At 46.8% G+C, this 14,472-nt stretch overlaps 1 protein-coding gene across 1 annotated transcript in view; it reads right to left on the reverse strand.

The window, feature by feature from the left end:
- LOC120042001 (solute carrier family 45 member 3-like) overlaps window positions 1–14,472 on the reverse strand; it is a 64,877-nt gene that overhangs the window by 12,397 nt on the left and 38,008 nt on the right. The window contains exons 2-3 of the mRNA XM_038986874.1: window positions 12,663–13,011; window positions 6,160–6,966 (exon numbers count right to left, since the gene is read on the reverse strand). Coding sequence (XP_038842802.1) covers window positions 6,160–6,966; window positions 12,663–12,810 — 955 coding nt within the window. The 5' untranslated portion in view covers window positions 12,811–13,011. The remainder of the gene's footprint in view (window positions 1–6,159; window positions 6,967–12,662; window positions 13,012–14,472) is intronic.

Raw genomic sequence — 14,472 nt, forward strand, 5'->3', positions numbered from 1 at the left:
ATTTTCTTGTTGGGATGTTTGTGTTCGGCCGGGTATGATTCTCAATCAGAGACAGCTGTCATTCGTTGTCCCTGATTGAGAATCATACTTAGGCAGCCTGTGATTCACGTGTGTTTTGTGGGTGTTTGTATCTCGTGTCTGTATTCGTGCCACACGGGACTGTTTGTCGGTTCGTTTCTCTTTTGTCATTTTGTTTCATTAGTGTTCCGGTTATTTTTGTTAATAAATAATCATGGACACAAACCACTCCGCATATTGGTCTGATCCTTCTCGCCTCTCCTCCTCGTCCGAGGAGGAGGATTACGACGACCGTTACAGAAACACCCACCACCAAAGGACCAAGCGGAGTGGAAAAGGGCAGCGACAGCAGCAGAGACAGACACAGGAATGGACATGGGAAGACGTCTTGGACGGTAAGGATCGCCTCCCATGGGAACAGCTGGAGGCAGCGAGGAGAGCAGAGGCAACCGGAGAGAGGAACCGGCGGTATGAAGGTACGCGGCTAGCACGGAAGCCCGAGAGTCAGACCCAAAAATTTCTTGGGGGGGGCACACGCGGAGTGTGGCAAAGCCGGGTAGGATACCTGAGCCAACTCCCCGTGCTTACCGTGGAGTGAGAGGGCGTCGTACTGGTCAGACACCGTGTTATGCGGTAAAGCGCACGGTGTCCCCAGTACGCGTGTTTAGTCCAGTGCGGGCTATTCCACCTTGCCGCACTGGCCGGGCTAGGTTGGGCATCGAGCCGGGTGTCATGAAGCCGGCCCAACGCATCTGGCCTCCAGTGCGTCTCCTCGGGCCGGCGTACATGGCACCAGCCTTACAAATGGTGTCCCCGGTTCGCCAGCATAGCCCAGTGCGGGCTATTCCACCTCGCCGCACTGGCAGGGCTACGGGGGCCATTCAACCAGGTAAGGTTGGGTGGGCTCGGTGCTCAAGAGCACGTGTCCTCCTTCACGGTCCGGTTTTTCCGGTGCCACCTCCACGTACCAGTCCTCCGGTGGCAGCCCCCCGCACCAGGCTGTCTCTCCGTCTTCTCTCTCCGGTTGCTCCCACCTGTCCAGCGCTGTCAGAGCCTTCCTCCTCTCCAGCGCAGCCAGTGTCTGAGCTGCCTGCCTGCCCAGCGCTGTCTGAACTGTCTGCCTGCCCAGCGCTGTCTGAACTGTCTGCCTGCCCAGCGCTGTCTGAACTGTCTGCCTGCCCAGCGCTGTCTGAACTGTCTGCCTGCCCAGCGCTGCCCGTCTGTTCCGAGCCGTCAGAGCTGCCCGTCTGTACTGAGCCTTCAGAGCCGTCCAGCCAGGACCAGCCAGAGCCATCCAGCCAGGACCAGCCAGAGCCGTCCAGCCAGGACCAGCCAGAGCCGTCCAGCCAGAACCAGCCAGAGCCGTCCAGCCAGGACCAGCCAGAGCCGCCCAGCCAGGAGCTGCCAGAGCCGTCCAGCCAGGAGCTGCCAGAGCCGTCCAGCCAGGAGCTGCCAGAGCCAGCCAGCCAGGAGCCGCCAGAGCCGGCCAGCCAGGATCCGCCAGAGCCGGCCAGCCAGGATCCGCCAGAGCCGGCCAGCCAGGATCCGCCAGAGCCGGCCAGCCAGGATCCGCCAGAGCCGTCCAGCCAGGATCCGCCAGAGCCGTCCAGCCAGGATCCGCCAGAGCCGTCCAGCCAGGATCCGCCAGAGCCAGCCAGCCAGGATCCGCCCCTCATTCCGGTGTTGCCCCTCATTCCGGTGTTGCCCCTCATTCCGGTGTTGCCCCTCAGTCCGGTGGGGTTAATTTGGAGGGTGGCCATTGGGAGGAGGCCAAGGAAGCGGGGTTTGACTATGGTGGGGTGGGGACCACGACCAGCGCCAGAGCTGCCACCGTGGACAGACGCCCACCCAGACCCTCCCCTAGACTTTATGCTGGTGCGCCCGGAGTTCGCACCTTAAGGGGGGGGGGTTATGTCACGTTCCTGACCTGTTTTTCCTTTTCTTGTATTTATTTAGTTGGTCAGGGCGTGAGTTGGGGTGGGTTGTCGATGTGTTATTTTCTTGTTGGGATGTTTGTGTTCGGCCGGGTATGATTCTCAATCAGAGACAGCTGTCATTCGTTGTCCCTGATTGAGAATCATACTTAGGCAGCCTGTGATTCACGTGTGTTTTGTGGGTGTTTGTATCTCGTGTCTGTATTCGTGCCACACGGGACTGTTTGTCGGTTCGTTTCTCTTTTGTCATTTTGTTTCATTAGTGTTCCGGTTATTTTTGTTAATAAATAATCATGGACACAAACCACTCCGCATATTGGTCTGATCCTTCTCGCCTCTCCTCCTCGTCTGAGGAGGAGGATTACGACGACCGTTACAAATAGGATAGTCCCAAAACTGAGAACCCTGCCCATCTGGCACTCCAGATAGGATAGAGCGAACGCTCCAAAGAATTCAACTATCTTCATCTTCTGCACATCCATCACTCCAGTGTTAATGCTAAATTGTAATTATTTCGCCACTATGGCCTATTTATTGTCTTAACTCCCTTATCTTACCTCATTTGCACACACTGTATATAGACTTTTTTTTCTATTGTGTAATTGACTGTATGTTTGTTTATTCCATGTGTAACTCTGTGTTGTTGTTTGTGTCGCCCTGCTTTGCTTTATCTTGGCCAGGTCGCAGTTGTAAATGAGAACTTGTTCTCAACTAGCCTACCTGGTTAAATAAAGGTGAAATCGTTTTTTTTTTTTTTTTAAGTATTTGAACCCAGGTCTGGGTCCCACCAGCGCCTGCTCAGGGTCTCACCCATTGAAGAGAAATTCAGTGTTCAAACACCCGACAGAGGAGGTGCAGACTCCTGAGCTCAAATATGTCTGAAAACCAGTTTGTTCTACCCTCTACAGTCTACATGACATTACAAGGAGGATCTATATTCCAAATAAATACATGAAGGGGCCTACAACTACCATGGAAAGAAGTCTACCCGGACCGACTTTTTTTGTAGTATTTAAAGCGGTCTGATATTACAGTAGGCTGTAAGTGCATAGGTCACAAGTTCAGCAACATGGCAGCTAATATTACATGGGAAAAGGATGTGGATGGACTAGCTGTTTTAAAGCAAAGGACTAAGCCCACATTACAAACACTGCATGAGATAGTGGATTAGCTTTAACCAGCATTGGAAGTTCAGGGTATACAATCAGACCTGCACTGAGGAAAAGCCACATTGCGGTAAAAAAAGATAATCAACACAAGATAATCTCAATTATGGGGTGTAATCTCAATCGCACTCCACACTGCCCTTTCCCACCTGGACAAAAGGAACACCTATGTGAGAATGCTGTTCATTGACTACAGCTCAGCGTTCAACACCATAGTGGCCACAAAGCTCATCACTAAGCTAAGGACCCTGGGACTAAACACTTCCCTCTGCAACTGGATCCTGGACTTGCTGACGGCCGCCCCAAGGTGGTAAGGGTAGGCAACAACACGTTTCCCATGCTTTTCCTCAACACTGGGACCCCTCAGGGGAGTGTACTTAGTCCCCTCCTGTCCTCCCTGTTCCCCCACGACTGCGTGGCCAAACACCGGTACTCCCTGTATATAGCCTCGTTATTGTTATTTTATTGTGTTACTTTTTATTATTTTTTACTTTAAATATTTTCTTAACTCTTCTTGAACTGCACTGTTGGTTAAGGGCTTGTAAGTAAGCATTTCACGGTAAGGTTTACACTTATTGTATTCGGCGCATGTGACAAATAAAGTTTGATTTGATTGGATTTGATTTAATAATACATGCTTTGTTATAACTTCAATAAATATGATGTCAGGCTTCAGACTTTTGTGCTTGGCCTGTCCTGTACTTGAATGAACATGCTCTTTGTGCACTGATTATGACATTAATGCACTGTGAGTGTGACATTCCTCCTGGTCCTGCATGCATGGGAGAGAGAGAGGGAGGTAGAATCAGGAAGCATTGCAGAGCTCCACTACACACAGAGAAGAGACCTGGAGGGTGCTCACTCTCACTTTGTCTCTTTTGCTCTGGGTCTGTCTCTCTTTGTCTCTCACCTCTCTCTGCTGGGAGTCTGGGATACTATGCCTGTCTCACACAGGTCACCCCCAACCAAGGCTGCTGTGTGATCCGCCAGTCAGATTTAATGCAGTTTGAAGGTCAAAGACACTGACAGTGCTCTTCTCCTTTTACGGTGACCTTCCCCTTCTCATCCAATAAAGCTATGCAATCTTCTACACGAAAATGGTGCTATCAAGAACCTAAAAGAGTTATTCGGCTATTAGGCAACTAGATACAGCCGCGGGACGATTTTTGTTGGCGTGAATGGTCGGGGGGACGGAAAATATTATAATTTGTACACAGACCACATCTAAGCCCAAAAAAAGATTGTATATGAAAATAACAATAATTTAACACGTTGATTACATTGAGACACAATCACATCTCTTTTTTCTTTTGTGCGATTACTTGGGAACAGATTTCTTTTTGCTGAATTCCTTCAATTTTAGTAATCTTTCTAGTCATAAAAAATGGCTTGCGGGCTGGTTTTGGCCCACCGGCTGCCTGTTGCAGATCCCTGCCATAGGAGAACCCTTTGAAGAACCATTTTTGGTTCCAGGTAGAACCCTTTTGGGTTCAATGTAGAACCCTTTCCACAGAGGGTTCTACCTGGAACCAAAAAGGGTTCTATCTGCAACCAATCTTTTTTCTAAGTGTGTAGGGGATTAGGAACCACACTATTAAAGGGTAAAAGCCAATTTATGCTTGAACTGAAAATGTGGTATGGAAGGTGTGACGCAATTGTGGAGCCTCTGGAGGCATGCAGAGGCCAAATTGAGCTCCGTATTGCATCGCCGTGCACCTCCCACATTTTTTAACAATGCGGAGGGCTCCATATAGCTACTTATAGCTTTGCATTGACATGATTGGTTGATGGTAGGTGATTCAGAGGTCCTGTATAAACACAAACTCACTTCCTTGACAACTTCCTTCACAACAGCTCTGCACAACAGCTCTGCGTTGCTCTGCGAAGCGCAAGAAGTATGAATGCCCTGACTTCTGCAGAGGCCGTATCACCGTAAATGCTTCACGGCCAATCCGACGTCTAGGGCGGCGCACAATTGACCCAGCGTCGCCCGGGTTTGGCCGGGGTAGGCTGTCATTGTAAGTAAGAATGCATTGAGCGACTCCTCTCACAGGTATGCTTTCACTTTTCAGAATTAGAAGTGTGTGGCAACGGGATGAATATTGTAAATAAAGGATTTGAAGAAAAAATATATATCTGTCTCATGTGGGACGAGAACACACAACTATGAGCAAACTGTCTTAGTGGAATGTGCCACCAATCAGTCATAGTGATTGGAAAAAAAATACAACGAGCTGAAATGACCACCATTGTCAACTATTTCTTGTTACGATGGATGTAGCTACGACTATAAACGTGTAATCTTCATAGCATATATGTTTTTTTCTTCTTTGTAACAGCACATACATTATCTGGATTGAAATGTACTTAAGTACAGTGGTGGAAAAAGTAGTACATTTTTATACTTGAGGAAAAGTAAAAAGTAAAAGTAAACGCTATACATCAAATCCCTTATATTAAGCAAACCTCCGCAGCACAATGTTCTTTTTACATTTTTTATGGACAGCCAGGGTCACACTCCAAGACTCAGACATCATTTACAAACATCGAGTCTCTGCCAGATAAGAGGCAGTAGGGATGACAACGTGTTATATTGCTAGGTGCATGAATTGGACCATATTGTTGTCCTGCCTGAGCATTCGAAATGCAACAAGTACTTTTTGGTGTTAAGGAAAATGTATGGGAGTAAAATGTACATATTTTATTTAGGAATGTAGTGGAGTAAAATTTTAAGTTGTCAAACATATAAATAGTAAAGTACAGGTACCCCAAAAAACGACTTAAGTAGTACTCCAAACAATTTTTACTTTGTTACTTTACACCACTGCTCTATTGGCCATTTGAGAACTTTGGGTTCTCTGATTGTAAATCCATCAAAGAACAAGGATCTAGTCCCAATGAAGCAGAGCTTGCCCAGCCAAAGTGTTTATGTGATAATATCAAATAGTGTCTACATGAGAGATGGAGAGGCACTCTGAAGCTTGCCCTGCCAAAGTTAGTGATAGAGTCACAGTATATCTACAAAAAGAGAGTCAACTCACCGTCCTCATAGCGCTTCCTGGAGGCGGTCCCGGGGGCGGCGCTGGGCATGCCTTCGTACAGCCCCTCCCCCATAAAGTCTGTGTAAAAGAGCATGAAGGACATGACGGCCATCCAGCTGCAGAGCTGGGCCATGCACAGCTGCCTCATCACCCGGGGCACGTGGAAGTAGCTGCGGTAGATGGCCGGAGTCATGGACCAGCACGTCCTCAGCAGGCACAGTAACGGAACCAATTTGAGCAGGTAGGGGCAGGAGCGCGGCAAACCACAGCGACCTGCCTCCAAGAGAGGACCAGGCTCCAGGGCCGCGGCGCATGGCGGCTCCTCCGACACCTTCATGGTGATCAGCACGCTGGTCACGAAGATGAGGATGAGCATGAAGAAGAGGCACTCTGCCTGGCCACCCAGGTAGACTGACAGCAGGCCTCGGCTCCAGTCCAGCGCAGGCAACAGGTAGCCCACACAGCCTCCCAGGCTGACCATAAAGGAGAACATGGCAAAGGCCTGGTTGCAGTCCTCCTCGTTGCGGTACAGGTCAGACAGGAGCGCCTCCAGCGGCGTGAAGCACACCTGGCCACAGAAGTCGAGCAGGCCCACACCGAGGATGAGGAAGGCCACCTGCAGGGCGCATCCGCCCCAGGAGAAGTAAGCAGCCAGCAGGTCTGCATGGGGGATGATGAGGAGGGCTAAGAGGACTCCCAGGGACAGCAGCCAGATGAAGGGCCGGCGGCGGCCGTAGCTGCTGTTGCAATGGTCACTGGCTGAGCCAATCAGAGGGATGAAGATGAGACCTAACACTGGGCCGATACCTGGGAACAGAAAGGAGGGAAGTAGTGAGGTTGATTCATTGGTTGTCAGTATCAAAGTCAAAGTCAACATAATAGTTATTGGATTTGAGTTTTACCACAATATTTACCTGATAACTGGGAAATGTGCAATCCAACAAATGTCCTGGCTGCATCTGATGTTTTCTGGTATCTTCCAGTTTACTATTTCACTACCTTCCCCATGCTGACAGGGCTTGGAGGCAGGCTCTGTGGCCCCACTGGCCGCTTCACTGCTACATCCATCTCTTTGAGTGCTTGTGAAGGATGCCTACAGATGGTTCTGTGCCCCGAGCTAACTCACCGTTAACCTCCCTCTCCTCCCCACTGCTCCCCACTGCTAGCTTGGGCTAATAGGAACACCTCATGACAAAGGCTGCTTGTGGAGCAACACAACTCACATTCCAACTCGCATTCCCCACAATGGCCAGATGTATGCCTCTGGTTTCACAATGGGAACACGCACGGAATGCTTCTTTTGAAAACATGGTTGCAAATTCCATCAAAAATATAAAAAAATAAAACATATTAACTAGATCCACATGAGGGACGCCACAAGTGTCATTCTGATTAAATATGTGTGGAGACTGGAGAGTATAATGAATATTCCATTATTCCATTCCCAGACAATGACCTTTTATGTTTGGGATTTTTCTACCTGGATGGATATCTGACAACAACACTTTGTTGGAAACTGTTACACAATGAAATGAAAGAAACCAGATACTATTTTATTGGCATTAAGTTGTGTAATGGTTCCCAGGAAAACATTTCCTGTGGTAAAAAAAATGTGGTTGGTTGGGGGTTTAGTTCATGTTGACAGGCTCTCAGTGGAGCAGCCCCACAGACAGACTGGCGGACGGACAGACAGGCGGACGGAAGGCCAGAGACAGAGACATACAGAATGGGTCACTGCAGTCAGACCCTCACTCACATTTCTGCCTGGCTGCCGCAGCTGTGGAAGCCCATCATAACAATCCAGTGTGTAGAGCCTGATGGCACAGTCTGAACTCTCACACACAGTCCTACTCTGCTAAATATGAGCTATCTTTCCCTCACCACACACCACAAGCATTTCACTACACCCGCAATAACATCTGCTAAATATGTGTATGTGACCAATCAATATGATTTGACATACAATCCTAGTATGTATGCACACCGCAATGCACTTTCTCATATAGAATACACACACAGCAATGTGCTTTTTAACTTGATACAGTACACATGCACACACACACACACACACACACACACACACACACACACACACACACACACACACACACACACACACACACACACACACACACACACACACACACACACACACACACACACACACACACACACACACACACACTAACTTATAAGCAGTATACACACACCACCATGTGATCTTTAACATATAAGCAGTATACACACACCACAATGTGCTTTGCACTCATATACAGGACACACACTATAATGTGATTTTCTAACATAAGACATGCCTCTGAGCCACTCTACAGAAAGCAGAGTAGAAGAGTAGATTAAAGAATTAAAGAGAGGCAACTGGGAAGTATAAATCCAGAGAAGTAGCCATGAGATAAAGTAGATGGACTGCATCTGAGAATCTGACATTACTGCTAGGAAAATCAGACATAAGCCTCCAGGACACAATTTCCATCTCCATTCACTTAACACTTGACCGTTCCATTAGAAGAAGCTAAAGCAGAAAGTGAATGAGGTTTTGTGCCATTCCCCGATCAGGTTTACGGGTTGTGTGGGAACGATACAAATAAAAAAAATATCCTGGTGCGTGCAGCTGTTTAGAGAGAGGGAGAGTGGAGTGTACGTTAAGACACCTCATATTATCCGTCCATTGGAGCTGTAATTGCCATATGCACATTTCGGAGGGACAATCTCAATCCGTTTGGTCACAAGATAATCTGAGAGAGAGAGAAGAAATGCCTTTACAGCAAACCATTTGGAAGCCATTTGCGGGCAACAGGATGATGCAACTATTCACATCGCCTACACAAAAAATCCACGGCAGAACGGTGGCCAAATATATACACACAGAGTCAGTGGTGCAGCACGGTGGCTATATATACACAGAGTCAGTGGTGCAGCACGGTGGCTATATATACACAGAGTCAGTGGTGCAGCACGGTGGCTATATATACACAGAGTCAGTGGTGCAGCACGGTAGCTATATATACACAGAGTCAGTGGTGCAGCACGGTGGCTATATATACACAGAGTCAGTGGTGCAGCACAGTGGCTATATATACAAAGAGTCAGTGGTGCAGCACAGTGGCTATATATACACAGAGTCAGTGGTGCAGCATGGTGGCTATATATACACACAGAGTCAGTGGTGCAGCACAGTGGCTATATATACTGTTGAAGTCGGAAGTTTACATACACTTAGGTTCAAATGTACACAGGGCCAGTCGTGCAGCATGGTGGCTATACAGTTGAAGTCGGACGTTTACATACACCTTAGCCAAATACATTTAAACTCAGTTTTTCACAATTCATGACATTTAATCGTTGTAAAAATCCCTGTCTTAGGTCAGTTAGGATCACCACTTAATTTTAAGAATGTGAAATGTCAGAATAATAGTAGAGAGAATTATTTATTTCAGCTTTGATTTCTTTCATCACGTTCCCAGTGGGTCAGAAGTTTACATACACTCAATTAGTATTTTCTAGCATTGCCTTTAAATTGTTTAACTTGGGTCAAACGTTTCGGGTAGCCTTCCACAAGCTTCCCACAATAAGTTGGGTGAATTTTGGTCCATTCCTCCTGACAGAGCTGGTGTAACTGAGTCAGGTGTGTAGGCCTCCTTGCTCGCACACACTTTTTCAGTTCTGCCCACAAATGTTCTATAGGATTGACGTCAGGGCTTTGTGATGGCCACTCCAATACCTTGACTTTGTTGTCCTTAAGCCATTTTGCCACAACTTTGGAAGTATCTTTGGGGTCATTATCCATTTGGAAGACCCATTTGCGACCAAGCTTTAACTTCCTGACTGACGTCTTGAGATGTTGCTTCAATATATCCACATCATTTTCCAACCTCATGATGCCATCTATTTTGTGAAGTGCACCAGTCCCTCCTGCAGCAAAGTACCCCCACAACATGATGCTGCCACCCCTGTGCTTCACGGTTGGGATGGTGTTCTTCGGCTTGCAAGCCTCCCCCTTTTTCCTCCAAACATAACAATGGTCATTATGGCCAAACAGTTCTACTTTTGTTTCATCAGACCAGAGGACAAAAAGTACGATCTTTGTCCCCATGTGCAGTTGCAAACCGTAGTCTGGCTTTTTATGGTGGTTTTGGAGCAGTGGCTTCTTCCTTGCTGAGCGCCTTTTCAGGTTATGTCGATATAGGACTTGTTTTACTGTGGATATAGATACTGTGGTACCTGTTTCCTCCAGCATCTTCACAAGGTTCTTTGCTGTTGTTCTGGGATTGATTTGCACTTTTCGCACCAAAGTACGTTAATCTCTAGGAGACAGAACGTGTCTCCTTCCTGAGCGGTATGATGGCTGCGTGGTCCCATGGTGTTTATACTTGCGTACTATTGTTTGTACAGATGAACGTGGCACCTTCAGGCATTTGGAAATTGCTCCCAAGGATGAACCAGACTTGTGGAGGTCTACACATTTTTTTTTAAAGTCCTGGCTGATTTATTTTGATTTCCCCATGATGTCAAGCAAAGAGGCACTGAGTTTGAAGGTAGGCCTTGAAATACATCCACAGGTACATCTCCAATTGACTCAAATGATGTAAATTAGCCTAACAGAAGCTTCTAAACAATGACATAATTTTCTGGAATTTTCCAAGCTGTTTAAAGGCACAGTCAAATAAGTGTATGTAAACTTCTGACCCATTGGAATTGTGATACAGTGAATTACAGGTGAAATAATCTGTCTGTAAACAATTGTTGGAAAAATTACTTGTGTCATGCACAAAGTAGATGTCCTAACCGACTTGCCAACACTATAGTTTGTTCACAAGACATTTGTGGAGTGGTTGAAAAATGAGTGTTAATGACTCCAACCTAAGTGTATGTAAACTTCTGACTTCAATTGTACATAGAGCCAGTGGTGTGGTGTCGATTTTAAACCTAAACATCTAATTCAGCATTAATGTTCGGTCAAATATAACAGCATGCCACAGTTTGCAGGCAATGAGATCTAACAACAACAACAACCCCTCTTTGTATCTGTTGGTAAGAGTAGGGTGCTGTTGTTAGTGTCGAACAAACCCGCGGCCACAGTCCAGAACCACATTAGAAACTCAACTATGGGGATCTAAAATGAGCCTGTTCCATCAGGAGACAGCAGGCTGTTGTAGATACATTTTCTAACGGGCTGTTGGGGCACTGCCCTGTCCACTTCCATTAGGACAGGACCCCCAGAGCACTGGTCCTCTGTACCTCCACACTAAGCCCTCTGACACCCCTCACCAGTAAAAGCCCTAGCTGCACAGCAATGAAAACATTATAGAACACAATGCAGCAACGCTCCGAGAAATTAGCCAAACTAGCAGAGACATTACAAACACATCCATAACAAAAACAGAGACTGCGTGAGAAGTGAAAGGGCAAATGGAAACGTGTTCATATTCACATCTGAAATGACCTGCTTCATTTCAGTTTTGAGTTGTGAAGTGCAACTCATGTAAAGAGTAAAAGTAGGCCTGTGAAACGAAGTGCTGCTGCCTCCAGCCGTCCGTCTCTCTGTCTCCCACTGCCTTTCAATTAGCACCTGATTACGACCTGAACAAAGCAACAGGTGATTTGGCCTCTGATTAAGGTAATGGCCTCATTGACGCCTACAAGGCCAGTGGGAAACGGACAAATAGCAAGAGACCTGTGGCCCTGCCCAACCCTATCTCCTAGACACAGTCACACACAGTCACAGGCCCGCTAGCAGGCAAGCACACACACACACACACACACTTTAATAAGAGGTTTGTTTCCTATCCTTTACCCTTCCTACAGAGGACATAATCAATTTGAATATCAAGTCTGAGCCACCAACAACTGATAAATCATTCACATATGCTACACAGTTGTTCATCAACCCGCAGAATACATTTCAATTTGTTTGGCTTTCATATGAGTTACACATTTACTGGGACTACATTAATGAGTCTCAAATTAGATTGGCACTGCAATCTGCAGACAGTTTAACTGCAATAAAAAGGGACATAAAAATTATGCGATGGGGTATAATCATATTTTCTACCATAAAACATGAAAAAGGCACGCCAGAAACACTGGGAAAAGAGAGAAGTGTCTAATGTATTAAATAATGGGAAACAGTTGACACCCAACAATCCATCAAGTGGTCAGCTAGAGAACAACAGAAGAGAAGGATGAATCCTATTCTCCAGTTTCTCTCCCCAAGGGAGTGTGTATGTGTGTGTGTGTGCGCACGTGCGTGTGAGCATGGGCGCGTGCACACGCCTGTTTCTGTGTGTGTGTGTGTGTGTGTGTGTGTGTGTGTGTGTGTGTGTGTGTGTGTGTGTGTGCATGCATGTGTGTGTGTTGGGTGATATATAGCTAATGTGGCGGGGGGGGGGGGCTCTCATCTTCCCCTTAGATGAAGACTCTTTCATGTCTATTGAATGTCCTGTCAGAGAGAGGGGACAAGGGGGGAGTAACCAGAGCTGGCTTACCTAGTACCATAGTCATGTACTGTTCCTCTACCCCTGCCTCCAGCAGCAGGGGGGGAACGTACGTGATCCCAGCTGCCACGCAAATCTCCAGGCCGCAGGTCAGGGAGTTCAGCAGGACGAGACGCCATTGAGACCTCCATCCAGACATATTTACAGGTTCGCCTTTCCACTGCTACTCCGCAACTGGGGACTGCTGCCGGAAGACTGAGAGCCAGATGGGGCCCTGCGGGACGAGGCTCGGGGATGAGGGGGCCGTCGCAGACAGAGAACAGGGAGAACACACGGACCGTCTCAGATGACCTGGAGGATCCATCCTGGCTTCAGCATTCTGGATCTGAAAGAAGAGAACCTAGGAGAGAGGTGTTGAGAAAAACAAAATAACAGATTGACTCACAGTGGAAAGCATGGAGGCTGATAGCTAAGACCGACCTGAGGAGGGAGGGACGCCGGGAGAGAAAAGGGCCGAGACAGGTCCCTCTAAGGCTAAAACACCTGGTGGTCAGACGCCTCAGGCACAGAGATTGCTTGATAGCTGCTGCCACAGAGAGCCTTTCTCACAAGACAAGGAAGAGGATTCCAACATGTAGATACAGAGAAGGGACAGTTAAGCTCGAAACAGTTTGTGCATATATAATGATGATATTTTGTGATGTTTTTGTTCATTTTGGACTCCGGTAAGTTTTTTATGGGCAGCTCGGGCACACAACATTTTTTCTCAAGGCCAGCCAAAGTTCGGGAGCCGAAGTCTACGCCCCTTGTCCATAATTGGTCAACTGTAAGGATTCTTCAATGAAGTCTTTGATGTCAATGACTCGTTTTCAAGCAAATTTCTTCATTGAGAAATACTGAACCAAACATCCTAGATGTAAAATTGCGCGACTAAGATCTCCTCTGCATTTAAAAAAAATTTATGACAGATTCCTTAGATTAATTCGGACTATTTTGAGGACGTATATACTGGCTACGGCGTCTTGAATAGGACAAACAGTACTATTGTCACTTTTTTCTCGTTTTTCAAGTGAAGATCTTTTAAGGGAGTATGCGAGCACACTCGTTCGGTTCTCCTAGCTGACTTTGGCTAGCTGCCAGCCGAACTGAAGCACGCTGACACCTTTAGACAGCCACAACCAGCCACAAAAGGATTAATACACAAACTCAACAGTTCAGCTTCTGAACAGCTTGAACAACAGTGAGATGAGTCAGACCTACAGTTCAAGTCGAAAGTTTACATACACCTTAGCCAAAAACATTAAAACTCAGTTTTTCACAATTCATATGACATTTAATCCTAGTACAAATTAATTCCCTGTCTTAGGTCAGTTAGGATCAGCACTTTATTTTAAGAATGTGAAATGTCAGAATAATAGTAGAAAGAATTATATATTTCAGCTTTGATTTCCTTCATCACTTTCCCAGTGGGTCAGAAGTTTACATACACTCAATTAGTATTTGGTAGCATTACCTTTAAATTGTTTAACTTGGGACAAACGTTTCGAGTAGCCTTCCACAAGCTTCCCACAATAAGTTGGGTGAATTTTGGCCCATTCCACCTAACAGAGCTGGTGTAACTGAGTCAGGTTTGTAGTACGATCTTTGTCCCCATGTACAGTTGCAATCCGAAGTCTGGCTTTTTTATGGCGGTTTTGGAGCAGTGGCTTCTTCATTGCTGAGTGCCCTTTCAGGTTATGTCGATATAGGACTCATTTTACTGTGGATACAGGTACTTTTCCTCCAGCATCTTCATAAGGTCCCTTCCCGAGCAGTATGACGGCTGCGTGGTCCCATGGTGTTTATACTTGCGTTCTATTGT

This window comes from Salvelinus namaycush, unplaced genomic scaffold (assembly GCF_016432855.1).
Source record: "Salvelinus namaycush isolate Seneca unplaced genomic scaffold, SaNama_1.0 Scaffold6, whole genome shotgun sequence".
NCBI lineage: Eukaryota > Metazoa > Chordata > Actinopteri > Salmoniformes > Salmonidae > Salvelinus > Salvelinus namaycush.